Source organism: Sapajus apella, unplaced genomic scaffold, assembly GCF_009761245.1.
Source record: "Sapajus apella isolate SASKATOON/1434 unplaced genomic scaffold, GSC_monkey_1.0 scaffold22, whole genome shotgun sequence".
NCBI classification, from domain to species: domain Eukaryota; kingdom Metazoa; phylum Chordata; class Mammalia; order Primates; family Cebidae; genus Sapajus; species Sapajus apella.
In genome coordinates, this window is record NW_022436962.1 from 10,596,689 (window position 1) to 10,618,796 (window position 22,108).

A 22,108-nucleotide genomic window follows, 5' to 3' on the forward strand; every position below is an offset into this window, starting at 1 on the left:
AAGGAAGGAAGGAAGGAAGGAAGGAAGGAAGGAAGGAAGGAAGGAAGCGCTCAAGCCATGAAATGACAGGGAGGAATTTTAAATGCATTTACTAAGTGAAAGAAGCCAATTGGAAAAGCCTGCATGCTGTGTGATTAGCACTCTGAAAAAGGCTGAACTATGAAGACAGTAAAAGATCAGTGGTTGCCAGGGGTTGGGGGAAGCAGGGATGAACAGGCAGAACACAGAGGATTTTTAAGGCAGTGAAACTGCTCTGTATGAGACTATAATGATGGACACATCTATACATTTGTCCAAATCCATAGGACGCACATCACCAGGAGTGAACCCTAATATCAACTATGAACTCCAGTGACAATGATGTATCCATGAAAATTCATCGATTTTAATAAGCGCACCACTAGGCCGGACGCAGTAGCTCACGCCTGTAATCTCAGCACTTTGGAAGGCCAAGGTGGGTAGATCACCTGAGATCAGGAGTTCAGGACCAGCTTGGCCAACATGGCAAAACCCAGTCTCTACTAAAAATACAAAAAAAAAAAAAAAAAAAAAAAAAAAAAAAAAAAAAAAAAAAAAAGCAGGGCTTGGTGGTGCACACCTGTAATCCCAGCTACTCAGGAGGCTGAGGAAGGAGAATCGCTTGAACCCGGGAGGTGGAGGTTGTGAGCTGAGATTGTGTCACCCACTCCAGACTGTGTGACAGGAGTGAGAATCCATCTTAAAAATTAAAAGAAAATAAATAAATGCACCGCTATGCTAGGGGCAGGAAGATGGGGAGTGACTGCTTCATTGGAACAAGATTTACACTTGAGATGATAAAAACATTTTGGACTGGGCGTGATGGCTCATGCCTGTAATCCCAGCACTTTGGGAGGCTGAGGCAGGCAGATCATGAGGTCAAGAAATCGAGACCATCCTGGCCAACATGGTGAAACCTGGTCTCTACAAAAATAGAAAAATTAGCTGGGTGTGGTGGTGCGCACCTGTAGTCTCAGCTACTCGGGAGGCTGAGGCAGGAGAATCACTTAAACCCAGGAGGCAGAGGTTACAGTGAGCCCATATCATGCCACTGCACTCCAGCCTGGTGACAGAGCAAGGCTCTGTCTCAAAAAAAAGAAAAAAAAAAAGAAAAAAAATTTGACTGGGTGTGGTGGCTCACACCTGTAATCCCAGCACTTTGGGATGCTGAGGCAGGCAGATCACCTGAGGTCAGGAGTTTGAGACCAGCCTAATTAACATGGCAGAAGCCTGTCTCTACTAAAAATATATTAAAAAATCAGCCAGGCATGGTGCTGACACAAGCCTGTAGTCTCAGCTACTCAGGAGACTGAGGCAGGAGAAAAAGCATTTTCAAGACTATGTAGCTAGGAAGAGGCAGGGCAGGGATTTTAATTCAGGCAGTAAAACATCAAGGTTGTCATGAATCAGCATAATGCCAATCCTTCTCTATTTTGGATAGAATCTCAAGTGGGAATCATGAAATACACAGATAATTTGCAGGTGTAACTCTAGCAATTAGATTCGTCCTTTTCCATTTCATTTCCTACTTGAAGCTATTAATATGTTTTATAACAAGATGACACATGGCTTTTCTCTTTTCTGTTTCTATGATCATGGTTGGATAGGAAATAAAAAGCATGGTGATCCTGAGGCTGAGGTAAAGATGAAGTGGTACAGGACCACCAGATAGGAAGGGGCTTGGAGGAAGCCTGGGATAACCCAGTGCCCTGTCAGCAGCCTATGGATATCACAGCTGAATGAGCACTTCGGGCTATAACCTCTCTCCCTGGTGTGTCATTCAAACATATGTGATGTCATAATACTAACAAAACAGGAAGGGCATCTCCAAATCAGCAGTTCAGTGCAACCAAAGTCACACCCATGGATGAAGTCACTGAAGTCGATCCAGCTTCATAGGTGTGTGATTTGAACATTTGCTAAAAAAATAAATTGACTTAAGAGAATTAACCTCCAAGAGGATAGTAGACACAGTCTTATTTGTGAACAGACACAGTTTTCAGTTATAATAAAATTACGATAACTGGGAGGAACCCCCATCTTTTACCAGGTAGAAGCAGGGACATAGACAAAATCATTTTTCTTTTCCTCCCTTTCTTCTCAGAAATGTTTTCTTTTTGTAAATTATGAAATATTTCAGATACCCTGACATAACAAACACAGCCATACCTAACACCTGGTTCAGGAAATAAAGCATAAACATCACAGTTGAAGTTACTTACAAGCCTTGAGCCTCCCTTCCCTGCAAACACACATATGCTGTAGCTGAAATAAATCAAATTTTGTATTTCCCCTTCTCCACGTACTTAAATGGTTTCCCTGGAATTCATATTGTTTTATTGTTTTTGCTTTGTTTTATTTTTGCTTAGAAATGTACCAAGTCTCTAACATTTCAAGAGAATTGGAAAGGAGGCCTGGACTACAGAAAAGGGAGGATTTCCAAAGTGAGTCAAAAGCCTGAAAGAATAAGGCTTCCTGGTTGATACAGGCCATCATTTGAGGGATTATGTGTGTCATTGCTCTTGATATGTAAATGCCTGTTTGATTACCAGACTCTGTGGAGACTAATTACAGCCCAGTTCACCTGACTCATCTGTTCCCTCCTTCTCCATTCTTGCAAGCTATTGTGGTCAAGTCATCTCCTTGACTGTCAGTGGCTAGTTTATGATTTTCTTTCTCAGTGCAACCTCCTTACTGAGGCACCTCTCTTCCTCCTAGGTGTACATGCATGTGCACACACACACACACACACACACACACACACACCACTCCACTTCAAAACTGAAATACACCACAGTCATTGGTCCAACTTTCCTCTTATGCCCTTTATAGACTCTGCAAAATAGTTGTGGACCACCATTCTAATCATCCATGATACTTATTTATTCACTCTACAGTCACATCCTAGCAGCGTCTACTTTTTCCTTTCCTCTCCAAAGGAAAAATAATTGAGTTACTTTGAACATATGCTGTCACCATCCTTAAGCAACACTTGGCACCCAACATGTTCATGTTATCGGGCATGACACCATGTGCTGGGGCTCTGAGTGTGACCTCTAAAATACTGGGGGAAGAGAAGGTTTTATTTTCAAGTAGGGGTTGGGAAAACAAGAGCTTTCTTTAAAGAGACCACAGCTAGGGAAGAATTCAGATGAGGGTAATTATAATTTGGCTGTAAGACCTGGGACTGATAGCACAGATTAAGACATCAAATGGATCACCAAGTTCTCACCAAAGTGACATTAGTGTTAAGACTAAAATAATTTGAAGAGAACTAAAGCACGTAATTAAGTAAATTTGGATGAAGGAGCTTTGAAATCACTTAATCGTTAAGTAGTTTTAGAGAGTTTCTTTTTTTCCTTTCTTTGTGGAGAGCAGGGTTTCTTCAGTTTACCTATCACAGAAATGTGGAGGACTCTGCTGCCCCTTACTTCCTAGAACTAATTAAAGTTTGAGGGCTGAGATCACCAATTAGCATCAGCGAATTCTGCAAGAACACCAAATCTTAATGTGTTCAAAACTGGATTCACACTGACCATGCACAATACCCCTCAAATGTCCTCCCTCCTCTATCCCATCCCAGCTAATTGCATCACCATACTTCTCACCCAGGCTTGAGAATACCTCACAGTCATTCTCGAATACATCCTGTGAGATAGCTTTCATACCTCTTTCCGATTCTTTATCCTCCCTATTCTGGTTCAGAATTTCACTATCGGTGAGATCATGGACCACTAGAGGTGGAGGAGACTGCAGAACCTACTTGTTACCCCTATTCCATTTTACAGACACACATCTGGGTTGTGATTCTTCTTAAAATACTGTGATGGGTCTTTGTGGCATTCAGGATTAGCTTCAGAGGAGTCCCTGTTATGACACAAAAAGACCTCATGAGCTGGCGGTACATGCTTCTCCTAGCATATCTTCATTTATATTCTTGACTAGAGCCACATCCACTGTTTCTGAAACTGCTGTGCTTTCATGCTTCTGGGCCTTTGCGCATGTGGTACACTCTGCTTGGATCGCTTCCCACCCTTCACATCCTGGCTTAGTATTATGCTTCCTTCAGAGTTCAGCTTAAGCACGACCTTCTTTTGAATAGAATGTTAGGTACAACTCCACTGTAGTTTCTTAACACAATGTACACATCTGTATGTTCAACCCACGAGGATATAACTGTCCTCATTCTCTCCCTGTAAATTTGGATTCATAAAAGGCACCAATTTTTTTCTATGTATTACTCTTCTCTTCTATTTAATAGTTATATATTAATGTCAAAACTGCGGATAAACTCCTTGGCAACTGAACTCCTTAAGAAACTTGTCCTAAAAAATTTATTCTTCATGATCATGTTGAAAGATAATCCATCTACTGCTACAATTTTATGTATTGCTTTTTCCTGAATCTTGTCCTTTGACATGCTGTTAAACTCTGCATTGTTCTTAGAAGTAATGGGCATTGGCTCATCAGGCTTGTTTTCAGAGGCTTTTGACCTTTTGGTGTCATGAATATGTCTATGAATCTGAGATGCCCTATGAAGGCCCTGAGCTGATGATGCTTCACGCTGCAGTGATGTAACATATATCTAGTGATGGGACAATTGATTTCCCTTATATTTCTTATAATAAAATGCTCCTAACATTCTTCATGTTCTTTACTAATTATTATGAATATCTAAAAATTGATAAATAAGAAATATCAAGATTAATAGCATTTGCAAAGAACTATAGGTTAAAGCCAATATTCAAATAATGGAAATGCCAGGTAACATTATTGGATTCCTAGGGGGAATTAGTGGGATCTCCTAGGTAGCTCCCTACAGCCCTACACAGAATCACTTGTTGAAATTCCCAATCTAAAACTTTTTTTTTTTAACTTTCCAAATTAGTTATTTCTTGGAATATTCTTCATTAAATTTGCATAAAATGCATACTCAGTATACATTTATTAATATTTTATATTTTTTATTTTATTTGCTATAATGACTCATTAATAGTAGACAGGGCCATAGAACACACACTTACCACATGGTGTATTCATCTGTTTGCATTGCTACCAAGGAATACCTGAGACCTAGTAGTTTATAAAGAAAAGAGGTTTGGCTGGGCATGGTGGTTCATGCCTGTAATCCCAGCAATTTGGATGGCCGAGGCAGGAGGATTGCTTGATCTCAGGAGTTTGAGACCAGCCTGGGCAACATGGCAAAACCCTGTCTCTACTAAAAATACAAAAATTAGCCAGGCGTGGTGATGTGCACTTGTAGTGCCAGCTACTTGGGGGCTAAGGTGAAAGGATGGCTTGAGACAGGGAGCTCAAGGCTGCAGTGAGTCATGATCATGCCACTGCACTCCAGCCTTGGTGACAGAGCAAGACCCTGTCTCAAAAAAAAACAAAAAAAGAAAAGAGATTTGTTTGGCTCATGGTTCTGCAGGCTGTACAAGCATGGTGCCAGCCTCTGCTAAGCTTCTGGTGAGAGTCTCAGGAAGCTTACAATTATAACAGAAGGCAAAGGAAGAGCAGGCAGTGTCACATGGTGGGAGAGGAAGGAGGTGCTAACATGCATACTCACTATACATTTATTAATATTCTTTTATTTGCTATAATGACTCATTAACAGTAGACAAGGCCACGGAACATACACTTACCACATAGTGTGTTAGTCTGTTTGCATTGCTATAATGGAATACCTGAGACCTAGTAATTTATACAGAATAGAGGTTTGGCTGGGCATGATCTCATGTGAGAATTTAGAGCTTACCAATTACCAAAAGGACAGCACCAACACATTCATGAGGGATCTGCCTCCATGACCCAAAAGCCTCCCACTAGGCCCACCTCCAACTCTGGAAGTCATATTTCAACATGAGACTTGGAGGGGATGGAACGTCCACACTATATCACATGGCAACAGCTCTAAGCAAGGCAGACCAAATAGACTGCAACCACTTGTCTCCTACCTGCTGGTGTCTTGGTTCCCCGAAATGTCATCTTTAATGGTTGACTCCACCTGTCAGCATTTCCTGCTCTTGCTTTTTATTTGGTGTTGCTGGATTCCTTTGTGTCACTAACATCTTTATGTTGATGTTTGAGGTTTGTTGTTGATGCAGATGATGATGATAACTGGCAGATTGGTACCACTGTAAATTCATGCGTAGCAACCTCAAGTGTGTACTCTATTCTGCAGGCAATTGCCACTTTTCTCTAGGCAGTTGGATTTCCCTTTTTCTGAGACCCCTCTTTCTCTCTCCGTAAACTGTCCACCTCTCTTTCACTCTATTTTCATATAACAACTTTGTCACCAATTTTGAAAGCTTCAGCAGTCAAGAGTCAGGAATGCCACATTCCCATTCCCAAATTTGCAAACTTATTTTCCTTTGCACCCATTTTCTTCTTCTTCCCTTTTGGTACAAAAAAGAAAATGGTTTTCCTATAAAACCCCATCATCCCTGTGTGCTCTGAATCTCATCCCACCAACTCTGTCCCTGCAACCTTCTCTCCTGTATCATCATTTTGACCTTTCTCCTAAAATAATTCCCATCAGCTTTTTAAAAATCTGCTGTCAGTTACCACACATCTGACTGCTTGTTAACTAACGTAACTTACTTGAAAGTTAGCAGCTCGCTAACTTCTGAAATTTCATTTTACCCCTCTATCTTTTTGTCTTGAGCGTAATTCCATGACTATCATTTTATTGAAATTTTGGGAGAGTAGAGGTTAGTGAATATGTTCAACTTGTTATCTTTAACCCTATTTACTCTTTGACATCCCTATTTACTCTTTGACTCATTTCCATCTGATTACTTTCTGCATGACTCCTGTAAAACAGCTTGTGCTAAGGTCATCAACGAACTCCAGTTTGCCAAATCCTATAGACTCTTTGAATTCTTCTCTAACTTGCCATTTCTTTCTTCTTCTTCTTCTTCTTCTTCTTCTTTTTTGAAATGGAGTTTTGCTCTTGTTGCCCAGGCTGAAGTGCAATGGTGCAATCTTGGTTCACTGAAATCTCTGCCTCCCAGGTTCAAGTGGTTCTTCTGCTTCAGCCTCTGGAGTAGCTGAATTTACAGGCATGCACCATCAGGCCCAGCTAATTTTGTATTTTTTTAGTAGAAACAGTGTTTCTCCATGTAGGTCAGGCTGGTCTTGAACGTCTGAGCTCAGGTGATCTGCCCGCCTTGGCCTCCCAAAGTGCTGGGGTTACAGGCATGGGCCACCATGTGTGGCCCCCAACTTGATTTTTCCGTAACATCCAACACAGCTGGCCACTTTCAGCTTCTTAAAAAAACTATTTTCTCTTGAATTTCATGACATAAAATTCTCTTGCTTCTTTAACCTCTCCTGAACCCTCAGTTATCCTTGGTGGCTCTTTCTTCAACTGACTTCTAAATGCTGGTTCTTTATCCGTTACCTGGCTCCTAAATGTTGGGAGTTACTTGCAGTTTGGTTCTGAGTCTTTCTCCCTATATATACTCTCTCTATTTGCTCTCTTCCATTCACATATTTTTTATCTATAGGTCAATGAATCCAAAATTTAGATCTTTGTCTTTAGATACATCTTTTGAACTTCATACCTATAGATACCTACATGATCTCTGCTTTCATATGATTCACGAACATCTCAAACTTAACATGTCTTAACCGTTTTTTCTCTATTCTCTCCAAATACTTTCCCCCTTCATCTTCCATGAATCAGTAAACGTCACTTTTTCCGACCAGTTGATGTGGTAAATGTTATTCCCCATCACCAACTCTTGGAGATCCTATCTCCAAATTATATTTTACATCTATCCTCTTCTCTTGACATCTACCTGGCCCAAGCCATCCTTCACTTATTAGCTCTTTGTCCTCGAGGCAGTTTAAACTTTATAATTCTCAGTAACCATATCTGTAAAATAGAGATGATACTAATAGCACATAACTTATAGAGTTATCGTGAAGATTACATGGATAATACATGAGGAATGGTGAGAATACTGTAAGCACTCAATAAATGCTAACTATGATAACGCTTACTATCACTTCCATATGTTACTGTAGTAGCCTCCTTCTCACTGGTCCTCCACTTCCACTCTCACCTCTTCAATCTCTTCTCCACAGGGCAGTTAAAGTAAAATTCGAGGAACATCACTCTGATGTCTTCCTTAAAATGCTTGACTATCCTCCCAATGATCTTAGGATAACTTTATTCCTTTACAGGAATAAATTTCGTTGACTTCATTCATTCACATGTTTACTCATTCAACTATATATTGAATGTCTACTATATATCCAGCCCCTTATTAGGTGTTGGGAATACAACAATAATGAAAGACACAGCTAGTCCCTGCCCTCATGGAGTTTATAAATGAATTATGGGCACAAATATAAAATAAGCAAATAAAACCTGATAAATATGAATTAGAGTAAATGCTTAATATCGCTTATAGATGCCGCAAATTTGGATCCTTGTCTGCTTCTAATACTTTATCTCATGTCCCCTTCCCCTGTTTATCATACTATGACCAGACTAGTCTGAAAAATATTTCATTTCCTCCTGCAACATCATGTTTGCAAATGCTATACTCTCTATTTTTATTTTTCAACTGATTAGTTCTTATTCATGCTTCAGATTTCAGCTTAAATGTCACCTTCTCAAAGTGTTTCCCAGGTTCATCAATTTTAATCCAATTTTCCAATCCAATTATTCTTTTCATAGCATCTGTATTTATTTTTGACATCAGCCAGGTAATGTGCTGATGTCATAACAAGGCTCAGTCATCACAACACACACATGAGGGCAACACCCCGACCATCACACTTATGAACTGCAAAAGGATCTCATAGCACTTGTATTTTTATTTCTTCAAAGTGTTGTTTTGTTTTTTTTTCCCTTCAAAGTATACCCACCACCTAGGGAAGTTCCTGGTATGACATTAGCATTCAAAAATGTTTATTAACTGAATTAATATTGTTGCAATCTTGAGGTATTTGACACCATATTTTGCAATAAGTAAAAGCTCAATAAGGATTTGTTAAACCATTTAACAATCTTCACAGATAAATTATTAGTTTAGCTGTTTCAAGCCAAATTCAAGGTCATTTTCTTGGTCTTTGTTGTAAGAGTAAGAAAAACAAGGCTATATCTTTGGATGTGAAAGGATGTGGTAAAGAGGGTAACTTTGGCAGTATGTCAACATAATGCAAAATCTGCTCCTTAGTTTTGTAGGTTGAAAAACTCAATTTGATCAATTAATTCCATAATATTAAAGCTCTGGGAGAAGTAATTCAATTCAATACAATTTGTTGGAGAAAGATTTATCAACCCCAATACAAAACAGTTAAGTCATAGTGGAAGAAAGTTTGGAATTCTAATAACTATAAAATTTTGTCCATAAGTAGAAAGAGTAATTTTGTGAAATTTCCTACATAATAGACTCTAAAAATTGATTCTTATTCCATAAGAAATGATATTTCTATTTAATTCAATGTAAATATCCAACAGAATGGAAATGAACTGTGTTAGAAAAATATTCATGGTTACTTGATAAAGTGCCTTTTCCTATTGGACAGTTCTAAATAAACCCTGACAAATTCTTACTAACCTCTTCTTCCCTCCATTGTTGACAGAAAAATTATTACATCATTTGTTTCATACCTGATATTTCCAAGAGTACATCTTTAAAAAAAAAAAAAGATTTTATGGTAGTGGTTTCTTGATTATCATAGGAAAGGTGCTGCTAAGGACTTCCACTTCCAGGGATGCTGGACTAGGTAATTCGGACAAACTCTCCTGCTGTTTGCAGTGGAGAGCCAAAAAGATATTGAAGAATTTGGTAGGCACTAACAACACAGGCCTTGATCAAGGTGAGTACAGAGGTCTGGTGTGTTGTGTCCAACATTTGAGGCCAGCCACTTTTCCTCTGGAGACATCATTTTCCAGAATGGGTGGCTGAGATGCTGAGAGGTCGAATGGTGTTTCTGACAGCTTAACAGAACAAGAGGTACAGGGATTGGAGTCCAGGGTCCACCAATGGATGTGCTCTAGTGAACCACACTCACTGCAGGTTGAACCTCAGAGAGTGGCAGGCACCACATGAGTGGGCATGAACTCTTCCATCACTGGTGTGGGGCTTACAAAGTTATGGTGATGTCTGTACACTCTATGAGAGAGGTAAGGGTTATCAGGAATAATTTTGTCTATATTTTCTACTTAACTTTGGTATGGATTTCAAACCAGACTCCTGAGTCAGCAGCAACTCCAAACAACTCCAGATTAATAGTTTTTTAGCTTACTGCAATGATTCAAGAGAATCATCTTTAGGGTTTTGGAACATGGCCAAGTCATTATGACATGTGGTCCAATACCTTAAGATTCACTAATGAAGTCCTCCAATTGAATACAGAGAAATGCCATGGGAATCAGATCAGAAAACTCCACTTTGCGTAAGGTAGGAATTCTAGGAGGTCAAGAGGGCAGAGAAGTTAAGAGTGGCAGCTAGTAAAGCAAAGAAAGAGAAGACTATTCATTCTCTGAGAGCTATTAATAGTTTCTTAGAAATTCTTGAATTTTAAAACACAAATGAGGAAATCATAAAAGTTTCAATGAGTTTAGGGAAATACATTTGCGCCTTGTTTTCATCTGGTAAATATCCTCAAGATTTATAAACAAAATAGAGACAAAGACAACCCAAGTCAGAACAAAATAGAAAATGTATTTGAAATGCCTGCTTTTCCATTCTTGAATGTCTCATTCAGGCATAGAGATATAAGATAAGCATAGATACTTACTCATGCAATAAGTATATACACTTTGCCAAATATGTAAGTGCTGCTTTGCAGCCTTCGCCGCATAACTAAGAGCACAAGCCTTAGTTTTTCAAGCTTTAATTGGATGGCAAAGAGGACAGAAATACTACATTTTTCTTTTTGTAGTTATCATATAACTAGCATTTAAAACATTTTTTTTATTATACTTTAAGCTCTGGGATAAATCTGCAGAATGTGCAGGTTTGTTACATAGGTATAAATGTGTCATGGTGGTTTGCTGCATCCATCACCCCGTCATCTACATCAGGTATTTATCCACAAGCTATCCTTCCCCATGCCCCCCAGCCCCCGACAGGCCCCGGTGTGTGATGTTCCCCTCCCTGTGCCCATATGTTCCCATTGTTCAACTCCCACTTATGAGAACATTCGACGTTTGGTTTTCTGTTTCTGTGTTAGTTTGCTGAGAATGATGGTTTCCAGTTTCATCCATGTCCCCGCAAAGGACATGAACTCATTCATTTTTTATGGCTGCACAGTATTCCATGGTGTATACGTGCCACATTTTCTTTATCCAATCTAACATTGATGGGCATTTGGGTTGGTTCCAGGTCTTTGCTGTTGCAAACAGTGCTGCAGTAAACAAACATGTGCATGTGTCTTTATAGTTGAATGATTTATAATCCTTTGAGTATATACCCAGTAATGAGATTACTGGGTCAAATGGTATTTCTGGTTTTAGATCCTTGAGGAATTGCCACACTATCTTCCACAATGGTTGAACTAATTTACACTCCCACCAACAATGTAAAAGCATTCCTATTTCTCACATCCTCTCCAGCATCTGTAAGACAGATTTTTTTTTTTTTTTTTAAGATGGCAGGGACCTAATGACTTTTATCACTGTTTCTCATAATGCAAAAGAACACCTCCATTACTTATTTTTTTTTGATATTATGGTATCCCTTTTCATTCTTGTTAGGTTTTTAATGTAATTTTACTTTGCAACAACATTCATCCTTTTTTAGTCTGAGTTCTTTCCTCTAGGGCCTCAGAGAATAAATCTAATTCATCTTTTATACATTTCCCAAAATTGGAAGTTAGCTACCATGTCAATCTGTTTCTTTTTGTTTTCCTCATTTCTTCAGCCTCCACGATGGCCATCAAACCTGTTTTTCACCACATTTCACATGCAAAACCCACATTCAAACCTCCAATGCAACATGACCAACATTAAGACTACTGCTTCCTTTTTTTCTGCTCTTTCAAGTATTAAGATGGCACTATTTTTGCAGCCTACGCCATAGTACTTTATTGGGATCAGAATTAGAATTAAGTGCCATTGCTACACCTTTTGTCAAATCAACTATAAAGCCAGGTTTTCCCCCATGCTGGACTCACATAATGGATTTAGAATTCAAGGCCAGGACTTCATATTTAGGAATATTCAATGTTAGGATTTTTCAGCTTGTTGAGATTTTTGAATTGTCATTCATTGTTCTACCAGTCTTCTCTGGATTTACATTATCTATAAATTTAATAACTATCGTTAAGTAGTGAATGACAATGAATCGCATGTGAAGCTAAGGACACAAAACTGGTATAAACCCTCAGAGATCTCTCCCAAGTGATTAATGGTTCATTTGAACAACCATGGTGATGGTCATGATTCCCAAGCTTTTTTTTTTTTTAATCATGCATTAGAATCGCCTGGTGGGCTTATTGATTGTTGGGTCTCATCAATTTCTGATTTCCTTCTGAACATTTGCATTTCTAACAAGTTTCCAGGTAATGTGATAACTTTGAGAAGCATTGCTTTATGGGCACAATTAATTATTCAATAAGCTACCATCACACGACTCACACGGTTATGACCCTTGTGATCTGAAGTTTGGCTTGGCTTATTCTTATGTTGGATGTATACTGACCCCCAGAGATGTATTTTATGCTGCTGTACAAATTGATGTTATTACAGTTCCACCTACATAATTTGTAAGCTTTCAATGAGAAAGAATGGGTAAGTAGTTCAGTTTAGTTAGGGGACCTAACTCTGGCCAATTCTAATAGCCCCAGTGTTGCTTCAAATACATGTTTAAATGTATTGTTTTCAAGTTCACAAAGACTGCAGTCTATTATAAAAGACTAAGTTCACAAAGTTCACTAAGTTCATCTAAGTTCACAAAGACTGCAGTCTATTATAAAAGAAATATTAAGCCTTTCCACATTGACAATTTGTCAGCAACAAACATTGAATTACAACCTGCAGGATCTGATTTAGAAAAAAATTTTAGTTAATGAATGGGAATTTTGCATGCCTTTTGGTGTTAAGGAGAAGTACCTTAGTTTCTCCTATCTCATTCTTTGAGTCCACCTAAAGGGTGATATTTGGTAGATTTTGGTACCTTAGTCAAAGATGCAGTCTAACAGCTTTTGATAACAAATATGCAACTTGAGTAAAATAGCTGTTCACTGGCCCTCTGCCCGGATCCCAAAATATACTCAAACAACGTTTTCACTTCATTTATTCTTTTGAAACAAGTCACTTAATACAGCATTTAGATATTTAAAATCATACACCTCATAAATAAAATCAATGCATCTTAATGACAATGGCAAAATCACGTAATTGTAGAAAATGAAATTAGACATCTTCCAGGTAGCAGCAGTGCATTAACGTTAAAAAATGCTGGCAAATAGGCAAAACATTTTAAAACAAGAAAACACTGTCCATCTTCAATAAGAAAAATATTTTTAATGCTGTTTTGCTCATCCCTACTAATTTTTCAAGTCATATTCTAAAGTTCTAATTTGACAGTCTTTATTTGTGGCTTTCTTTTTGCATCAGGAACCTCTGTCTCTACTGCATTAATACAGAAACTACAGGAATATTATTCTCTAATCCTTTTCACAAGCTATCCATATTTATTCTGTATTTAAGCCGAATTCAAATTTTTTCAAGGAAAAATACTACTTTGCTAAGTACATATTTCCTGTAAACAGCTTGAGTCCTGAATGGCACCAACGTGACTGGAAAGCTGACAAAATTAGGTCCCCTCGTCCTTTAAGTAACTTATGGGCTACACTACATAGCCTATACCAGTTTATAAAGTCAGTCTCATGTATAGCAGAAATTCTGAGCCTAAGATTATCCTTTCTGTTTACCTACAACTTAATCAAATTATATTCTCACTATTCCTAAACTTGGTTAGTAATTTTTAAAACCTAAGTATAAAAGGGCATTATGGCAAATTGCTTATAATTAATGGTTTCACACTTTAATGACAAGCTTTTTCACCTATGGCCATGCTACATTCTATGCCAAGAAATGCGGAAGAAGGGTTGAGTTGACACAAAGGCATTGCTTTAAAAATGTTTGGAAAAGCATAATTCATGACTAGGAATGCATCTGATTTGACAATCTCTTCATTTTCAGTGCTACCTTATCCTCTTGGCCCTTTCCTCCCTTCACTCTAAAATACCATGAGGGGCTTACCAACCTCCTTTAAATGTGTATGAATCAGGACTTAAATCAGCACCCTACAATTCAACATCAATAATTCTAAGTCAAATATTCAAAGGACTGTAAGCAAAATGCTAATTCTGAGAAAAATAAACACTCTCTCACAACCAGAAACATTTTATATTTTTAAGCTGAATAAAATGTGCTGAAATATAAATTATAACACTTCATAAGAAAACATCTTCAGTTAATAAACTAGCTTATTCAAATCAAGCGTTTCACTTTGGACTTAAAATGATGTCACTTGTATATGACACTTTTAAGGCCTCTGACTCAAAAATCAGCTTCCTTAAACTAAGTCTGCTAGGAAACAAACAAGTTTTAAGGATCTAATCTTTTAGAAATTATCAGTCATCTTTGCACTACAAGGACAAATTTGAATACTGCATTGTACAATGAATAATACAAGATATTCACATTATAATAAGTAACATTTTTAATGCTAGGGCACAGACTGTGCTCCTAATAGTTACTGAAATTGAGTTTTACTGTTACCAAAACACCAGAATGTAGTGCCATTAGATACACTATACACTGATGGCAGTGTCTGATTAAGAAGAGCTGATGGTTAGTAGGTCAAGAATCGTACTTTAATGTCCTTAATTAGATCCCTAGAGGGCCAACATGTAAACTTTTATTTCATTTTTTTAAAGTGCTGCAAACAAAATAAATGTGTCTTGACACATGAAAGAACATAATTCTTAACATGTTTAGGAAGGCCACCTGATTTGTCAAAAAAAAAAAAATTGCTCTGTTGTTTAATCTTGCATACTTCCCATTGCATTTTTTTTTTTTTTTTCCAAAAAGACATAAGAAAACCATGTTTAGCTAGGGCAACTTGCAACACTCACATTTTAATCCCTACAAAGGAATAAACTAGAGAAGCAAGTTATACATGGGCATTTAGGGACACAGACAAATTAGATAGGTAGATAACATAATGTTAGTTAATTCCTGATTATTCTTTTGCTGGGACTTCATGGAATAATCAAGTGGCATGACTACATTAGTTGTTAATAACAGGGTCAAACTGACCAGCAGTCAAGCTTCAACAGCATCACTTGACTATGCTAATTTCATGGAAAACAATTAAGAAATCAACCATGAACCATTAGCAAAAGATGTAACACACTAATGTCTTCACTTGGTTAACACATTGCAAAATTTCCAGGGATATCAATTTTAGCTTCTGAAATCACTTCGGGCAGGAGTGAATCTTCAAAGCACTACACCTGACGTTTAATCCAAAGAAGAGTAACAGAAAGGTGGAGTAAGAAAGTGAGGTCTTTATTCACTTTGTCACTAATGTAAACTGTCCTCATTAAAAAAAAAAAAAAAATTCCTGTATGGCAGGCAAACACTGAATGAACAGGAAGAATAATTTCATTCTGCTCTAGTACAAAACTTAAGACATTTAATCTTCCTGAAAGTTTTAAGTCCAGAGATTTTCAAAATTCCCAAGATGAGAATTTACTCCCATTAATAATTTCAAGAGTTTAATAAGCAGTTTAAAAAAACGCAAATTCTGAGGCTTACAAGCTTGAGTTTAGAATGAGCAAAGGTTTAGGTTTTTAATCCTCAATAATTCAATCACATGGCCTGCAAATAAACCTTCATCTTGAATTTTCCATGATCATAACACCAAAGTACTAGTGCTGAATTTCAGCAGATGATTAGAGTCATTTTTGAAAGGAATTTGACTTAGTATCAGTGTCCAACTGGTAAACGGACAACCTCGGTAACAGATAAAAAAGAATGAAATAAGGTCTCCTGAATAAATACTTGACACTTAATATGTAAACAAAGCACTTACAATGAAGGGGTTTAATTCTGCAAAATATCAGTGTTCTATTCCTTTTCATTTGTTAAATTTACCCACTATAGACAATATATACTGAATTTTAAAGTGACGGAAATTTATGTTGGAACATATCAAAACATGCCTGGCACAGTATAAATTACTCAGTAAATATCTGTTGCATGAATAAACTTGTAGATCTAAAGCTGCAGTAAGCAAATGTCAAATCTGTCTCCTGAAGTAGTAATGGAAGGCAAGCTTTATGAGTAATGATGCATAAAGCTCAAATTGATGGTTGTTGTCTAGTGGTATATTCTTATTTTACAGTTTTAAATTTAGTATTTTCTGGGAAAAATAAAAAAGATGCAAAACCAAAACTATCCAGACCAGATATTTTCAATCGTATTAATTTGAACATGATTGCCAAACATTAAGTATCATAAGCTCACAAGTGCTATTTTTAAGGCTCAGTAAAATAGAAAACTAAACACTTTTAAGTTATACTAACCATAATAGCTTATACTGTCTAAAATAACTATGCACACAAAAGGTATTCAAAAAATGTCATCTGATGATTTCAAACATATTTTGTGAATTGTTCCTTAAAAGTACTTTTTCCTATATTGTTCAAATGTTCCTTAATTTCATATGGCCACCTTCACCAAGTGAAGTGCTAAAAGTAAAGGTCAATTTAAAAACGTTTGCTAGGAAGATATGCTGAAAAAGAACTAAGTGCTTTAAAGTATACCATTGATACTCTGAGATACTTAATAAAAAATAAGACCAAAACAACAAAACTTCACAACATTAAGCCTCTTCACATTATGTGAGATAATACATGTTATAATTTAGCATCCCTGATCAGAATAATTAAGAAAAGAGGTAGAAAACTTTATCTGGAAGATCTTGTAGTGAAGCTAAGTTTTAGAGGGTGTGCCTTGCGGATTAGTCCACCAAGCAAATGGCTACACATCTAGTATTAGGAAGAAGCAGAATTCTGAGAAAGCTGCATAAGGCAAGGATTTAAAAATTTTCCTATTTTGGAAGTGAAACAAATTCATTCAACAGCATTACTCCAATTACTTTAAAAATCAAAGTAAAAGATTGCAGATAAGCAAAGTGCTAATTTGCAGAAATGTGGAATTACTTAACATAACATTAGTGGAGGGATAAAGCCAGCATAAAAACAAACACTGTTTAGGTATGCGAAAAAATCTTACAAAAACCAACCCAAAGCAGAGCATTATTACTTTAGTTGAAAAAAAATTTTTGGATAAAGTGCTCTTAACAAAAAGCTAAGAAAACTAAATCCCTCCAGACAAATCGTTATGCAAATGAAGGAAAACCTGAGCACTCAAATTTCAAGGAATTTCAATTAAAAAAATACCTGCTTAACTTTAAAATGTTATCCAATGTGACAAAAACCAATACAAGAATTGCATTAAAACACGAGGCCAACGGTCTTTTAAAGCTTCAGTAAGCTGCTCAGGCACCTTTTCCCTCATACATTCTACTTTTTATACACTAGATATCTTAAACAGGGCACAATCAGTTCCTGTTTTGTGATAACATTCTTAAGGATGAAACTCATCCCTGTAAAAATTGCTTGTGATGTACTTATCAGTGGTTAAGCACACATTTATAAAGTCTACCAAATTGCAATATAAAATCAGTTTGGACAATTCTGAGTATCTTCATTTGATGAATCAATTCATAATTTAGAAACTTAACTCATTCAGAGTTTTTAAAAGGACTCAGTTACTGGAGACACTGTGGTAAATGTCCAGTGGCCTCGCAGGCCTTCCACATTACCCAAAATGTGATGTTTTCTTCTAAAAGGTAAAGCTGCTGGGTGCTAGTTTATAATACTAAATCTCAATCTTCAGGTCAGTGTCAGTAGGCAGCAATGATCACCTCTGTCACTCCAGCAGAAAGAGGCATGTATGTACAGTCTACCACTGTAGACACACATCTGTAAACTTGCACACTAATTTTAATCCTAACAAGGAATTTCAGTGTCTTAGTGGTGTTAAGTTAAAAGGATGGTTCAAGCATTGTGTCCTTTTGTTCTTTAGGGTTACAATAGCTTATTGGAAAAGCCAGAGCCTTCTGGATCTGTGAGGTAGTAGGCTTCAACCCTCATTCAGGTATAGATCACACTTCTCCAAAGTTGGTATGGCCTGTCTCCTTAGCATGTTCCCTTGCTTCTGCTTGTCCAGTTAATCCTTTCTGACATACCATGCATCTCAGGGTGAAGCGGTTGACATCAGTAAACTGTCTCCTTTTTCTAGCTTCATCTGCTAATTCCAGTGCTTGTACAAGAACAATATCATCATTAGAGGAGAAAATGGTCAGAGGAGGTGTGTCTGGATCAGGGAAGTTTCGCTGAAGTGGATCATAGTGGATGCCATCATAAATAAGCAGAACCCTTTTGGTATATCCTGCATCTTCCCCAAAACGATCAATTCTTACTGTCTGTGTATCCACTACACATATTTCACATTGGTAAAACTTGGACAAAATTGATATCTCTATTGCTCCTCCCCAAGTGTCATCCCTTTTGATCCAGTCACAGTACTCTTGATTTGTTTTTCCCAGTATTGCCTCACTATAGAAGTCTGGGTCACTTGCTACAATTTGTGCTATGAGGCGTCTCATCTCAGGGGCACAACCTGGATTCAAGACTCCTCCTTCAACGACATAGTACACACTGGTGAAGAGGCAAGAGTTGTCTGCTGGGACCACGGTTCTGGCAAGCACAGGCAAAGTTTCCCTGACGTAACTAGAAGCACCATGTTTAGTAAGTGAAGGTGAATTTTTGGGCCTGGTTTGGTCTTCTTCAACGATCAGCATGTCACCTGTTAAAAAAAAAAAAAAGAAGAATCCAGAACTGCAGAGAAATTACAGACGAAACTGAGTGTTCACTAGCCAAGTCTGTAAATTACAAATTGAAGGAGTTAAAGCATAAACTGGGGTTACTAAGAAGAATACAGCTTTGCAAATAAGTGACCAGTAACAATTTTTGTTCACTGAATTTTCATAAAGATGAAAAAAGAACAAAAAACACTTCGGGTTGTATCCCAATTTAGTCAAGGGGCCTGGGGTATACAACTTGAGGCTTACTTAAAAAGATATATTCAAAAACAAAATTTCATTTCCCTATACAGTATCTTACAGAAGGTGCTCACTACAGAGTAGGCCGCTAGGGGGTTCTCCTTCTCCGGAAACGTATCTACTCTATTGAGTGTTTACAGCGTCCTTGATACAGCAGCTGAAAGCTTTTAATTATCAACACTGATGTTCAAGTTTTAATATGGCACAGAAATAAACTGCTCCTGGTTAGAACTTGAAAGGGCTTTCAGTGGGTGTTTAAAAGCTAACTCTAAAATGAGTATGCCTGTCAAACGAAGTATCTATGAAGGCGACTCCAAAAATGAACCAAGAAAAAAAATATCCTGCACCCTTGAGACCTGATCGATGATATAGGGAAAAAGAGACATAAATAAGGACAGGGAAAATAGGCCCTACTTCTTTTTATTTTTGTGAACGCCGAGGGAAAACAAAATGAGATAGTTTCAAAGCCGACCAGAAAGCGGATTGGGGAAAGGGGACTTCAAGGCTGTGGGTTGCTTTTCAAGCCTGTGTAAAGAACAGGAGTTGCTAGAAACTTGCCCCGGCTTCCGTCAGAGTTCTCTGTTCTTTGATCTATCCTCACCCCTGGTCTCAAAGCCCCAGTTGACCCACAGCCACAGTAACTGGCTTTCTATTCTCTCTCACGCCCCTCTCCGTCCTCCCGGGACTTTCCCTGGTCCCTGCCCTGATTTCTTACCAGATTGGATGGGCAAGTCCTCCAGAATGGTATCCCCATTGCTGAGATCCAGGCACTCGGGAGGGTATCCGACTAGGATTCGCTGACCGCCGGGGGCGATCCCGGTGATGGCGGCAATTTGGCCCTGGAGTTCCCGCACCCGGGTCCGGTTGGACAGCCCCTGCAAAACATGGGTGCCGTCCTTGGCCTTGCAGCGGAGCCGCCACATCGTGTCGGTCCAACTGCCCACAGGCCAGACACCCGCGGGGCCAGCTTTGGTCCCGGCAGCAGGTTGAGAGATGCCGCCGGGACAACCAGGCGCCGGGTGGACTCCAAAATGGCGACCTTTAGCGGGGCCAAACATCGCGAGAAGTTGATGGTGGTTACAGTTCTCGCGACGCTTCGGGCGCGGTTTCTGCCTTAGCACCTTAGCAAGCGCGAACACTTTTAAAGTGATAACAATTATTTTCCCCACCCTCAGAACGAAGATGTAAACCTCCGTATTCCTAAAGGACAACGGGCCTTGCTACCTGTAGAGCGAGTGAGGTGCCCTCCGCGTGGGTAGCATATATGCTCAAAGAAGAGGGCGGGGGAAGGAGTTCCTGAATGAAGCCGTGGAGATTGGAATGTGACCTTGCACTTAATGAGGTCGGAAATTATTAAATCGGGTCTTCCACACTACACCCAGACTACACCAGGAGAAACAGAATCATAGTTCACAACGCGAATGAATGCCAGGAATGGTCAGTGAGTCAAAGGACCAGTCAAAAACAATCATACTTGTGACTAGAATCGTGGCTGCATGAAACATTGACTCATTGGAGTTTCAGGGGCCAAAGGACTGGCCTTTCCACCTCCCTGAGACTGTGCTTGAAAACGTCTATTTGCCACATCAGAAAGCACAGTATGAGGTCAGCATCTGGGCCCAGGACAGTTGCCTCATTCAGGTGGTGGCAGTGTAAGGAGGAGTCATGAAACAAGTGTCATCAGATTCCAGTTCAGTTCCTGGGCATACAAATATGAAGACTTCATTCCTGCCTTCAGTGTAACAAGTATTCATTGCGGTTGAGAGAGAGGGTGGAGTGTGAGACACACAGCCACTGAATTTCAAAGCAACGTGATAATGCTAGATTACGTGTACCTTTTCAACCATGTATGCCTAGAACCCAGGACTGTGCCTCATAAATAATAAGTGTTCAACAAATACTTGCTGAATGAATAAAGACAGAGTTGTACAGACACAGAGAAGGCAACTAGAGCGCTCTGGGAGTTGTAAAAGCCTCAAAGAGGAGATAACTATTTGAACTTTAGGAAGAATGAATTTAATTCCTAGGCGAAGGAGGAATAAAGACATCCCTGAATTTATATTTGTCTTTTCCAAGAAATCCATACTCATTGTTCTTTATCCAGCCGGGATCCAGACAGCAAGTACCACCTGCCTAGAGTGGGCTTGTCAAGCATCAGACGGGCCTGCTGGGGCAACTATGAAACGTGTAGTTCACGTGGAATGTGCAAACTCACCTCCACTGTAAAAGACTTCGCTTCTGAATAAATTATATGTAATCTTTCCATCTTTTCACACCTCTAATGACTCATTTTTTTTTTTTCTGGTGCAATTTTCCTCCTTCGTTCTTCAGGACGACCACCACAGATGATACAGCCTGGGTTGGGGGCAGGTAGGAGGGAAAGTAGGAGTGGTTAGAAGTCCACTGGGATGTATGGGTGGGTCCAGGGACGCTTCTGGTACAACGATGAGAGTAGTTGATTTTCTTAGGCTACAGCTTCTGACCTGTGGAAAGGGATATGTAAACACCTTAAGGTATAATCGGCTCAAGTGTTGTGGCAGTTTATTCTAGCAAAAACATCTTTATAAGCCTATGTTCCCGTTTAGGGATCTAACGAGGCTCTGCTGGGATTCAGGAATGAGAGCGTTAATCTTTGCAACACTTTTTCGTCATCCAAAGAGCACACACCCTCTCAAGGCGCCTACTGAATAGTTCACTCTCGCGAGAGTCAGAAAAGAAAGCCAGGCTTTTTATTAACCCCGCCCCCAGCCTTATTAGTTACTAAGCAACGATGCTACCAGGCTCCGCGGCGCTGGGAAACTCGGAAGCTGGTGATCTCTCGGGTTCCCACTTCGACCCGCCTTCCGGAGCCCGCGTAGGCAATTGTGACCTGGCCCCGCCCCCTGGGTCCTCCAGGCCCCCGATTGGTGGATGAGTCT

The 22,108-nt window shown here is 38.9% G+C and overlaps 1 protein-coding gene and 1 non-coding gene across 3 annotated transcripts; both read right to left on the reverse strand.

The window, feature by feature from the left end:
- Positions 1-8,729: 8,729 nt before the first annotated feature.
- LOC116559102 lies at positions 8,730-8,831 on the reverse strand. The gene has a single exon (XR_004272303.1). It is a non-coding gene; the product is annotated as a small nucleolar RNA U13 (small nucleolar RNA).
- Positions 8,832-15,061: 6,230 nt separating this feature from the next.
- YOD1 (YOD1 deubiquitinase) lies at positions 15,062-21,456 on the reverse strand. Of its 2 annotated transcripts, XM_032289060.1 has the most exons (3): positions 21,406-21,456; positions 19,906-20,065; positions 15,062-18,934 (listed from the first exon to the last, which is right to left on the reverse strand). In XM_032289060.1, exons 1-3 carry the CDS (start codon positions 21,454-21,456, stop codon positions 18,231-18,233), a joined length of 915 nt encoding a protein of 304 aa, XP_032144951.1. In that variant the 3' UTR covers positions 15,062-18,230. The 2 variants fall into 2 exon arrangements, with proteins under 2 accessions (XP_032144951.1, XP_032144950.1); XM_032289059.1 differs by lacking the exon at positions 21,406-21,456 and having other exon boundaries at positions 19,906-20,422.
- Positions 21,457-22,108: the final 652 nt, after the last annotated feature.

Coding starts and splice junctions, on each gene's coding strand:
- YOD1 (XM_032289059.1), bottom strand. CDS start 20,248: ATGTTTGGCCCCGCTAAAGGTCGCCATTTTGGAGTCCACCCGGCGCCT. Junction 18,935..19,905: donor GGACTTGCCCATCCAATCTG/GTAAGAAATCAG, acceptor TTTTTTTAACAG/GTGACATGCTGATCGTTGAA.